General features: G+C 45.0%; 1 protein-coding gene across 9 annotated transcripts in view; it reads right to left on the reverse strand.

Annotated features, from left to right (window-relative positions):
- The window catches only part of dapk2a (death associated protein kinase 2a), a 47,331-nt gene that overhangs the window by 23,096 nt on the left and 11,306 nt on the right, over positions 1-12,929 (reverse strand). For all 9 annotated transcript variants that reach the window (XR_016492389.1, XR_016492390.1, XR_016492391.1 and 6 more), the window contains exon 5: positions 8,534-8,663. Coding sequence is in view for 6 of the 9 variants with exons in the window: in XM_090223314.1 (XP_090079440.1) it covers positions 8,534-8,663 (130 nt within the window). In the remaining 3 variants the exon portion in view is untranslated. The remainder of the gene's footprint in view (positions 1-8,533; positions 8,664-12,929) is intronic.

Consider the following 12,929-nt stretch of genomic DNA (forward strand, 5'->3'; position numbering starts at 1 on the left):
ACTAGAAGACTGAATGTGTCCATAACAGACAGAAGGTCACTAGAAGACTGAATGTGTCAATAACAGACAGAAGGTCACTAGAAGACTGAATGTGTCAATAACAGACAGAAGGTCACTAGAAGACTGAATGTGTCCATAACAGACAGAAGGTCACTAGAAGACTGAATGTGTCCATAACAGACAGAAGGTCACTAGAAGACTGAATGTGTCAATAACAGACAGAAGGTCACTAGAAGACTGAATGTGTCAATAACAGACAGAAGGTCACTAGAAGACTGAATGTGTCCAAAACAGACAGAAGGTCACTAGAATACTGAATGTGTCCATAACAGACAGAAGGTCACTAGAAGACTGAATGTGTCAATAACAGACAGAAGGTCACTAGAAGACTGAATGTGTCAATAACAGACAGAAGGTCACTAGAAGACTGAATGTGTCCATAACAGACAGAAGGTCACTAGAAGACTGAATGTGTCAATAACAGACAGAAGGTCACTAGAAGACTGAATGTGTCAATAACAGACAGAAGGTCACTAGAAGACTGAATGTGTCCATAACAGACAGAAGGTCACTAGAAGACTGAATGTGTCAATAACAGACAGAAGGTCACTAGAAGACTGAATGTGTCAATAACAGACAGAAGGTCACTAGAAGACTGAATGTGTCCATAACAGACAGAAGGTCACTAGAAGACTGAATGTGTCCATAACAGACAGAAGGTCACTAGAATACTGAATGTGTCAATAACAGACAGAAGGTCACTAGAAGACTGAATGTGTCATTAACAGACAGAAGGTCACTAGAAGACTGAATGTGTCCATAACAGACAGAAGGTCACTAGAAGACTGAATGTGTCAATAACAGACAGAAGGTCACTAGAAGACTGAATGTGTCAATAACAGACAGAAGGTCACTAGAAGACTGAATGTGCCCATAACAGACAGAAGGTCACTAGAAGACTGAATGTGTCAATAACAGACAGAAGGTCACTAGAAGACTGAATGTGTCATTAACAGACAGAAGGTCACTAGAAGACTGAATGTGTCAATAACAGACAGAAGGTCACTAGAAGACTGAATGTGTCATTAACAGACAGAAGGTCACTAGAAGTCTGAATGTGTCAATAACAGACAGAAGGTCACTAGAAGACTGAATGTGTCATTACCAGACAGAAGGTCACTAGAAGACTGAATGTGTCAATAACAGACAGAAGGTCACTAGAAGACTGAATGTGTCAATAACAGACAGAAGGTCACTAGAAGACTGAATGTGTCCATAACAGACAGAAGGTCACTAGAAGACTGAATGTGTCATTAACAGACAGAAGGTCACTAGAAGACTGAATGTGTCAATAACAGACAGAAGGTCACTAGAAGACTGAATGTGTCCATAACAGACAGAAGGTCACTAGAAGACTGAATGTGTCAATAACAGACAGAAGGTCACTAGAAGACTGAATGTGTCAATAACAGACAGAAGGTCACTAGAAGACTGAATGTGTCCATAACAGACAGAAGGTCACTAGAAGACTGAATGTGTCCATAACAGACAGAAGGTCACTAGAAGACTGAATGTGTCAATAACAGACAGAAGGTCACTAGAAGACTGAATGTGTCAATAACAGACAGAAGGTCACTAGAAGACTGAATGTGTCCAAAACAGACAGAAGGTCACTAGAATACTGAATGTGTCCATAACAGACAGAAGGTCACTAGAAGACTGAATGTGTCAATAACAGACAGAAGGTCACTAGAAGACTGAATGTGTCAATAACAGACAGAAGGTCACTAGAAGACTGAATGTGTCCATAACAGACAGAAGGTCACTAGAAGACTGAATGTGTCAATAACAGACAGAAGGTCACTAGAAGACTGAATGTGTCAATAACAGACAGAAGGTCACTAGAAGACTGAATGTGTCCATAACAGACAGAAGGTCACTAGAAGACTGAATGTGTCAATAACAGACAGAAGGTCACTAGAAGACTGAATGTGTCAATAACAGACAGAAGGTCACTAGAAGACTGAATGTGTCCATAACAGACAGAAGGTCACTAGAAGACTGAATGTGTCCATAACAGACAGAAGGTCACTAGAATACTGAATGTGTCAATAACAGACAGAAGGTCACTAGAAGACTGAATGTGTCATTAACAGACAGAAGGTCACTAGAAGACTGAATGTGTCCATAACAGACAGAAGGTCACTAGAAGACTGAATGTGTCAATAACAGACAGAAGGTCACTAGAAGACTGAATGTGTCAATAACAGACAGAAGGTCACTAGAAGACTGAATGTGCCCATAACAGACAGAAGGTCACTAGAAGACTGAATGTGTCAATAACAGACAGAAGGTCACTAGAAGACTGAATGTGTCATTAACAGACAGAAGGTCACTAGAAGACTGAATGTGTCAATAACAGACAGAAGGTCACTAGAAGACTGAATGTGTCATTAACAGACAGAAGGTCACTAGAAGACTGAATGTGTCAATAACAGACAGAAGGTCACTAGAAGACTGAATGTGTCAATAACAGACAGAAGGTCACTAGAAGACTGAATGTGCCCATAACAGACAGAAGGTCACTAGAAGACTGAATGTGTCAATAACAGACAGAAGGTCACTAGAAGACTGAATGTGTCATTAACAGACAGAAGGTCACTAGAAGACTGAATGTGTCAATAACAGACAGAAGGTCACTAGAAGACTGAATGTGTCATTAACAGACAGAAGGTCACTAGAAGACTGAATGTGTCCATAACAGACAGTAGGTCACTAGAAGACTGAATGTGTCATTAACAGACAGAAGGTCACTAGAAGACTGAATGTGTCAATAACAGACAGAAGGTCACTAGAAGACTGAATGTGTCATTAACAGACAGAAGGTCACTAGAAGACTGAATGTGTCCATAACAGACAGAAGGTCACTAGAAGACTGAATGTGTCAATAACAGACAGAAGGTCACTAGAAGACTGAATGTGTCAATAACAGACAGAAGGTCACTAGAAGACTGAATGTGTCCATAACAGACAGAAGGTCACTAGAAGACTGAATGTGTCCATAACAGACAGAAGGTCACTAGAAGACTGAATGTGTCAATAACAGACAGAAGGTCACTAGAAGACTGAATGTGTCAATAACAGACAGAAGGTCACTAGAAGACTGAATGTGTCCAAAACAGACAGAAGGTCACTAGAATACTGAATGTGTCCATAACAGACAGAAGGTCACTAGAAGACTGAATGTGTCAATAACAGACAGAAGGTCACTAGAAGACTGAATGTGTCAATAACAGACAGAAGGTCACTAGAAGACTGAATGTGTCCATAACAGACAGAAGGTCACTAGAAGACTGAATGTGTCAATAACAGACAGAAGGTCACTAGAAGACTGAATGTGTCAATAACAGACAGAAGGTCACTAGAAGACTGAATGTGTCCATAACAGACAGAAGGTCACTAGAAGACTGAATGTGTCAATAACAGACAGAAGGTCACTAGAAGACTGAATGTGTCAATAACAGACAGAAGGTCACTAGAAGACTGAATGTGTCCATAACAGACAGAAGGTCACTAGAAGACTGAATGTGTCCATAACAGACAGAAGGTCACTAGAATACTGAATGTGTCAATAACAGACAGAAGGTCACTAGAAGACTGAATGTGTCATTAACAGACAGAAGGTCACTAGAAGACTGAATGTGTCCATAACAGACAGAAGGTCACTAGAAGACTGAATGTGTCAATAACAGACAGAAGGTCACTAGAAGACTGAATGTGTCAATAACAGACAGAAGGTCACTAGAAGACTGAATGTGCCCATAACAGACAGAAGGTCACTAGAAGACTGAATGTGTCAATAACAGACAGAAGGTCACTAGAAGACTGAATGTGTCATTAACAGACAGAAGGTCACTAGAAGACTGAATGTGTCAATAACAGACAGAAGGTCACTAGAAGACTGAATGTGTCATTAACAGACAGAAGGTCACTAGAAGTCTGAATGTGTCAATAACAGACAGAAGGTCACTAGAAGACTGAATGTGTCATTACCAGACAGAAGGTCACTAGAAGACTGAATGTGTCAATAACAGACAGAAGGTCACTAGAAGACTGAATGTGTCAATAACAGACAGAAGGTCACTAGAAGACTGAATGTGCCCATAACAGACAGAAGGTCACTAGAAGACTGAATGTGTCAATAACAGACAGAAGGTCACTAGAAGACTGAATGTGTCATTAACAGACAGAAGGTCACTAGAAGACTGAATGTGTCAATAACAGACAGAAGGTCACTAGAAGACTGAATGTGTCATTAACAGACAGAAGGTCACTAGAAGTCTGAATGTGTCAATAACAGACAGAAGGTCACTAGAAGACTGAATGTGTCATTACCAGACAGAAGGTCACTAGAAGACTGAATGTGTCAATAACAGACAGAAGGTCACTAGAAGACTGAATGTGTCAATAACAGACAGAAGGTCACTAGAAGACTGAATGTGTCCATAACAGACAGAAGGTCACTAGAAGACTGAATGTGTCATTAACAGACAGAAGGTCACTAGAAGACTGAATGTGTCAATAACAGACAGAAGGTCACTAGAAGACTGAATGTGTCCATAACAGACAGAAGGTCACTAGAAGACTGAATGTGTCAATAACAGACAGAAGGTCACTAGAAGACTGAATGTGTCCATAACAGACAGAAGGTCACTAGAAGACTGAATGTGTCCATAACAGACAGAAGGTCACTAGAAGACTGAATGAATGATAGAACGTAGTATTTACATCAAAACAATGCATTTCCTGTTAATACCTGAGATTTGTCAGGGTCTCATAAACACATTGAACTCATGAACACATCAACACATCAACACATGGACACATCAACACAGGGTCTCATGAACACCTCGAACTGGACAAAGATGTTTTTTTTCTTTAACAAGTCCCCGAAGTGAAGGATACACTGCTTTCTCGAGACCAGGCCCAAATCCCCGTCATTCGCGTTAAGAAAAGACAGAGAAAAAGGGGGCGGAGGTCGGGGTGCTTTGGGAGAATTCGTAGGCGAGTGACCACTACCACCACTACCATCTGTTCTACTGGCCAACGTGCAGTCACTGGAGAATAAACTGGATGATCTACGATTAAGATTATCCTACCAACCGAACATTAGGAACTGTAATATCTTATGTTTCACCGAGTCGTGGCTGAACGACGACACGGATAATGTAGAGCTGGCTGGGTTTTGGCCAGACAGAGCAAGACGAGAGGCGGGGGGGGGGTCTATTTGGGGGGGGGGGGGTCTATTTGCCAATAACAGCTGATGTGCGATGTCTAACATTAAAGAAGTCTCAAGGTTATGCTCGCCTGAGGTAGAGTACCTCGTGATAAGCTGTAGGCCACACTATCTACCAAGAGAGTTCTCATCTGTATTATTCGTAGCTGTCTATTTACCACCACAAACCAATGCTGGCACTAAGACCGCACTCAACGAGCTGTGTAATAAGCAAACAAGAAAATGCTCATCGAAAAGCGACACTCCTAGTGACCGGGGACTTTAATGCAGGCAAACTTAAATCTGTTTTACCTCATTTCTACCAGCATGTCACGTGCAACCTGAGGGAAAAAACTCTAGACCACCTTTACTCCACACACAGAAACATGTACAAAGCTCTCCCTCGCCCTCCATTTGGTAAATCCGACCATAATTCTATCCTCCTGATTCCTGCTTACAAGCAAAAATTAAAGCAGGAAGCACCAGTGACTCGGTCAATACGGAAGTGGTCAGATGACGTGGATGCTACGCTACAGGACTGTATTGCAGCACAGACTGGAATATGTTCCAGGATTCATCCCTTGGCATTGAGGAGTAACCTCAGTAACCGGCTTCATCAATAAGTGCATCGTCGTCCCCACAGTGACCGTACATACATATTCCAACCAGATGCCATGGATTACAGGCAACATCCGCATCGAGCTAAAGGCTAGAGTGGGACACTAATCCTAAGAAATCCTGCTAAACGGGCAAAGCATCAATACAGGACTCAGATTGAATCCTACTACACCGGCTCTGACGCTCGTCGGATGTGGCAGGGCTTGCTAACGATCACAAAGAGAAACCCAGCCGCGAGCTGCCAAGTGACGCGAGCCTACCACACAAGCTAAATGCCTTTTATGCTCGCTTCGAGGCAAGCAACACTGAAGCATGCATGAGAGCACAAGCTGTTCCGGATGACTGTGTGATCAAGCTCTCCATAGCCGAAGTGGGAAGGAGAGTGATGGAGTACTGCATCAGATGACCTGGCCTCCACAATCACCCGACCTCAACCCAATTGAGATGGTTTGGGATGAGTTTGACCGCAGAGTGAAGGACAAAGAGGCAACAAGTGCTAAGCATATGTGGGAGCTCCTTCAAGACTGTTGGAAAAGCATTCCAGGTCAAGCTGGTTGAAAGAATGCCAAGAGTGTACAAAGCTGTAATCAAGGCAAAGGATGGCAACTTTGAAGAATCTAAAAATATAAAAAATATTTCCAATTTAAAAAAAAAAAAAACTTTTTTTGGTTACTAAATTATTTCATATGTGTTAATTCATAGTTTTGATGTCTTCACTATTATTCTACAATGTATAAAATGGTACAAATAAAGGAAAACCCTTGAAGGAGCCGGTGTGTCCAAACATTTGACTGGTACATGTTTCAAGCAGACCACCATAGTCCCTGTAAAGGTAACCTGCCTAAATGATTACCACCTCGTATCACTCACGTCACTATATAGCCTCGGTATTGTTATTTTAGTGTGTTACTTTTTTATTTTATTGTATTTTTCACTTTAGTTTAGTAAATATCTTCTTAACTCTAATTTCTTGAACTGCATTGTTGGTTAAAGGGCTTGTAAGTAAACATTTCACTGTAAGGTCTACTACACCTGTTGTATTCATCATTTCACTGTTAGGTCTACTACACCTGTTGTATTCAGCATTTCACTGTAAGGTCTACTACACCTGTCGTATTCAGCATTTCACTGTGAGGTCTACTACACCTGTTGTATTCAGCATTTCACTGTAAGGTCTACTACACCTGTTGTATTCAGCATTTCACTGTAAGGTCTACTACACCTGTTGTATTCAGCATTTCACTGTAAGGTCTACTACACCTGTTGTATTCAGCATTTCACTGTGAGGTCTACTACACCTGTTGTATTCATCATTTCACTGTGAGGTCTACTACACCTGTCGTATTCAGCATTTCACTGTGAGGTGTACTACACCTGTTGTATTCAGCATTTCACTGTAAGGTCTACTACACCTGTTGTATTCATCATTTCACTGTTAGGTCTACTACACCTGTTGTATTCAGCATTTCACTGTAAGGTCTACTACACCTGTCGTATTCAGCATTTCACTGTGAGGTCTACTACACCTGTTGTAGTCATCATTTCACTGTAAGGTCTACTACACCTGTTGTATTCATCATTTCACTGTAAGGTCTACTACACCTGTTGTATTCAGCATTTCACTGTGGGGTCTACTACACCTGTTGTATTCAGCATTTCACTGTAAGGTCTACTACACCTGTTGTAGTCATCATTTCACTGTAAGGTCTACTACACCTGTTGTATTCATCATTTCACTGTAAGGTCTACTACACCTGTTGTATTCAGCATTTCACTGTAAGGTCTACTACACCTGTTGTATTCAGCATTTCACTGTGAGGTCTACTACACCTGTTGTAGTCATCATTTCACTGTAAGGTCTACTACACCTGTTGTATTCATCATTTCACTGTAAGGTCTACTACACCTGTTGTATTCATCATTTCACTGTGAGGTCTACTACACCTGTTGTATTCAGCATTTCACTGTAAGGTCTACTACACCTGTTGTATTCATCATTTCACTGTGAGGTCTACTACACCTGTTGTATTCATCATTTCACTGTAAGGTCTACTACACCTGTTGTATTCAGCATTTCACTGTAAGGTCTACTACACCTGTTGTATTCATCATTTCACTGTAAGGTCTACTACACCTGTTGTATTCATAATTTCACTGTAAGGTCTACTACACCTGTTGTATTCATCATTTCACTGTAAGGTCTACCTGTTGTATTCAGCATTTCACTGTAAGGTCTACTACACCTGTTGTATTCAGCATTTCACTGTAAGGTCTACTACACCTGTTGTGTTCATCATTTCACTGTAAGGTCTACTACACCTGTTGTATTCATCATTTCACTGTAAGGTCTACTACACCTGTTGTATTCAGCATTTCACTGTGAGGTCTACTACACCTGTTGTATTCAGCATTTCACTGTAAGGTCTACTACACCTGTTGTATTCAGCACGTGACTAACATTTGATTTGACATTGATAATGTAGTTATTCATATTCATGTGTTGTAAGGTCTACTTATGGCATCGTTCTGCCCCTGAACAGGCAGTTAAACCACTGTTCCGAGGCCGTCATTGAAAATAAGAATTTGTTCTTAACTAACTTGCCTAGTAAAATAAAGGAAAACATTTCTTTTTAAACTTACCCACAAATTCAGGAGTCCCAAAAATGTTTTTAAACTCTGCCCCCGCCTCGATTTTGTGTGCGAGTCCGAAATCGATTAGTTTGATCCTTGGCAATGGCACGTTCTTGTCCAACAGCATGATGTTTTCAGGCTGAAAAACAGAAAGAGAGTGAAGGGATTTGCTGAGAGAGCATTTCTGATCATTAGTGGGCATGAGTTTACTGGGTCTGTTCCAGTCCTGTCTCCTTAGGTTAAAAAATATCAGAAAACAAACCCTGTCAACCCCAACGTCAGATAAACCCTGTCAACCCAACGTCAGATAAACCCTGTCAACCCAACGTCAGATAAACCCTGTCAACCCAACGTCAGATAAACCCTATCAACCCAACGTCAGATAAACCCTGTCAACCCAACGTCAGATAAACCCTGTCAACCCAACGTCAGATAAACCCTGTCAACCCAACGTCAGATAAACCCGTCAAACCCAACGTCAGATAAACCCTGTCAACCCAACGTCAGATATACCCAACGTCAGATAAACCCTGTCAACCCAACGTCAGATAAACCCCCGTCAACCCAACGTCAGATAAACCCTGTCAACCCAACGTCAGATAAACCCTGTCAACCCAACGTCAGATAAACCCTGTCAACCCAACGTCAGATAAACCCTGTCCAACCCAACGTCAGATAAACCCTGTCAACCCAACGTCAGATAAACCCTGTCAACCCAACGTCAGATAAACCCTGTCAACCCAACGTCAGATAAACCCTGTCAACCCAACGTCAGATATACCCAACGTCAGATAAACCCTATCAACCCAACGTCAGATAAACCCTGACAAACCCAACGTCAAATAAACCCTGTCAACCCCAACGTCAGATAAACCCTGTCAACCCAACGTCAGATAAACCCTGTCAACCCAACGTCAGATAAACCCTGTCAACCCAACGTCAGATAAACCCTGTCCAACCCAACGTCAGATAAACCCTGTCAACCCAACGTCAGATAAACCCTGTCAACCCAACGTCAGATAAACCCTGTCAAACCCAACGTCAGATAAACCCAACGTCAGATAAACCCTGACAAACCCAACGTCAGATAAACCCTGTCAACCCAACGTCAGATATACCCAACGTCAGATAAACCCTATCAACCCAACGTCAGATAAACCCTGACAAACCCAACGTCAAATAAACCCTGTCAACCCCAACGTCAGATAAACCCTGTCAACCCAACGTCAGATAAACCCTGTCAACCCAACGTCAGATAAACCCTGTCAACCCAACGTCAGATAAACCCTGTCCAACCCAACGTCAGATAAACCCTGTCAACCCAACGTCAGATAAACCCTGTCAACCCAACGTCAGATAAACCCTGTCAAACCCAACGTCAGATAAACCCAACGTCAGATAAACCCTGACAAACCCAACGTCAGATAAACCCTGTCAACCCAACGTCAGATATACCCAACGTCAGATAAACCCTATCAACCCAACGTCAGATAAACCCTGACAAACCCAACGTGGATGAAAGAAGTGCACTGTCAGAGGGCTTAAGCACGTGTTGAAAGAGTAGTCCAGCCTCATTAAATGGATGTCCTGTCCTATTCTGCAGGGCTACTCCTCTCCTCCTGTTTCCTGCTTCTGGGTGACACCTTTTAAATCTTCCATCACCGTGACCGTACTGTGTTCCTGACTTTGGCATTGCCAGCCGGCTGTGGTGAAAAGGAGCCTTCCTATGTACTTTTGTCTCTCCCTCCCCTCTCTTTTGTCTCTCCCTTCCCTCTCTTTTGTCTCTCCCTCTCCTCTCTTTTGTCTCTCCCTCCCATGTCTCTTTTGTCTCTCCCTCCCCTCTCTTTTGTCTCTCCCTCCCATGTCACTTTTGTCTCTCCCTCCCCTCTCTTTTGTCTCTCCCTCCCCTCTCTTTTGTCTCTCCCTCTCCTCTCTTTTGTCTCTCCCTCCCCTCTCTTTTGTCTCTCCCTTCCCTCTCTTTTGTCTCTCCCTCCCCTCTCTTTTGTCTGTCCCTCCCCTCTCTTTTGTCTCTCCCTCACCTCTTCTGTCTCTCCCTCCCCTTGTCTCTTTTGTCTCTCCCTCCCCTTGTCTCTTTTGTCTCTCCCTCCCCTCTCTTTTGTCTCTCCCTCCCCTTGTCTCTTTTGTCTCTCCCTCCCCTCTCTTTTGTCTCTCCCTCCCCTCTCTTTTGTCTGTCCCTCCCCTCTCTTTTGTCTCTCCCTCTCCTCTCTTTTCTCTCCCTCCCATGTCTCTTTTGTCTCTCCCTCCCCTCTCTTTTGTCTCTCCCTCCCATGTCACTTTTGTCTCTCCCTCCCCTCTCTTTTGTCTCTCCCTCCCCTCTCTTTTGTCTCTCCCTCCCCTCTCTTTTGTCTCTCCCTCCCCTCTCTTTTGTCTCTCCCTTCCCTCTCTTTTGTCTCTCCCTCCCCTCTCTTTTGTCTGTCCCTCCCCTCTCTTTTGTCTCTCCCTCACCTCTTCTGTCTCTCCCTCCCCTTGTCTCTTTTGTCTCTCCCTCCCATGTATCTTTTGTCTCTCCCTCCCCTCTCTTTTGTCTCTCCCTCCCCTCTCTTTTGTCTCTCCCTCCCCTCTCTTTTGTCTGTCCCTCCCCTCTCTTTTGTCTGTCCCTCCCCTCTCTTTTGTCTCTCCCTCCCCTGTCTCTTTTGTCTCTCCCTCCCCCCTCCTTTGTCTGTCCCTCCCCTGTCTCTTTTGTCTCTCCATCCCCTCTCTTTCATCTCCCCTTCCCTCCCCCGTCTCTTTCGTCTCCTCCTCCTTCTCCTGTCTCTTTTGTCTCCTCTTCCCTCTCCCCTGTCTCTTTCGTCTCCTCCTCCCTCTCACATCTCTTTCGTCTTCTCCTCCCTCTCTCCCGTCTCTTTCGTCTCCTCCTCCCTCTCCCGTCTCTTTTGTCTCCTCCTCCCCCTCCCCTGTTTCTTTCGTCTCCTCCTCCCTCTCCCCTGTCTCTTTCGTCTCCTCCTCCCTCTCCCCTGTCTCTTTCGTCTCCTCCTCCCTCTCCCGTCTCTTGTCTCCTCCTCCCTCTCCCCTGTCTCTTTTGTCTCCTCCTCCCTCTCCCCTGTCTCTTTTGTCTCCTCCTCCCTCTCCCCTGTCTATTTTGTCTCCTCCTCCCTCTCCCCTGTCTCTTTTGTCTCCTCCTCCCTCTCCCCTGTCTCCTCCTCCCTCTCCCCTGTCTCTTTCGTCTCCTCCTCCCTCTCCCCTGTCTCTTTTGTCTCCTCCTCCCTCTCCCCTGTCTCTTTTGTCTCCTCCTCCCTCTCCCCTGTCTCCTCCTCCCTCTCCCCTGTCTCCTTCGTCTCCTCCTCCCTCTCCCCTGTCTCTTTTGTCTCCTCCTCCCTCTCCCCTGTCTCTTTTGTCTCCTCCTCCCTCTCCCCTGTCTCCTCCTCCCTCTCCCCCGTCTCTTTCGTCTCCTCCTCCCTCTCCCCCGTCTCTTTCGTCTCCTCCTCCCTCTCCCCCGTCTCTTTCGTCTCCTCCTCCCTCTCCCGTCTCTTTCGTCTCCTCCTCCCTCTCCCGTCTCTTTCGTCTCCTCCTCCCTCTCCCATCTCTTTCGTCTCCTCCTCCCTCTCCCGTCTCTTTCGTCTCCTCCCTCTCCCGTCTCTTTCGTCTCCTCCTCCCTCTCCCGTCTCTTTCGTCTCCTCCTCCCTCTCCCCTGTCTCCTCCTCCCTCTCCCCTGTCTCTTTCGTCTCCTCCTCCCTCTCCCCTGTCTCTTTCGTCTCCTCCTCCCTCTCCCGTCTCTTTCGTCTCCTCCTCCCTCTCCCGTCTCCCCTGTCTCCTCCTCCCTCTCCCCTGTCTCTTTCGTCTCCTCCTCCCTCTCCCGTCTCTTTCGTCTCCTCCTCCCTCTCCCCTGTCTCTTTCGTCTCCTCCTGCCTCTCCCCTGTCTCTTTCGTCTCCTCCTCCCTCTCCCCTGTCTCTTTCGTCTCCTCCTCCCTCTCCCCTGTCTCTTTCGTCTCCTCCTCCCTCTCCCGTCTCTTTCGTCTCCTCCTCCCTCTCCCGTCTCTTTCGTCTCCTCCTCCCTCTCCCGTCTCTTTCGTCTCCTCCTCCCTCTCCCGTCTCTTTCGTCTCCTCCTCCCTCTCCCGTCTCCTTCGTCTCCTCCTCCCTCTCCCCTGTCTCCTTCGTCTCCTCCTCCCTCTCCCGTCTCCCCCGTCTCCCCCTCTGTATCCCCTCCCCGTCTCTCCCGTCTCCCCCTCCCCCAGTCTTCCTGTGGTGAGACCACAGCAAGCCTCTCTGTCAACGCCGGGAAGGACTACACCCTTATTGAACCCTTTTCTCATACTTGACACAGCACTTTCTCTCTCCCTCTCCTTCTCTGTCCATCTCTCTATCTGAGGTAAAGTGCTGCGAGCTGCACCCCCCAAGTGTGTCTCTTATTAATGGGATTTAAAGCTCTCAGCAGTACAGATTTCA

Source organism: Oncorhynchus mykiss, chromosome 26 (genome assembly GCF_057628025.1).
Source record: "Oncorhynchus mykiss isolate SJ-2025 chromosome 26, ASM5762802v1, whole genome shotgun sequence".
NCBI lineage: Eukaryota > Metazoa > Chordata > Actinopteri > Salmoniformes > Salmonidae > Oncorhynchus > Oncorhynchus mykiss.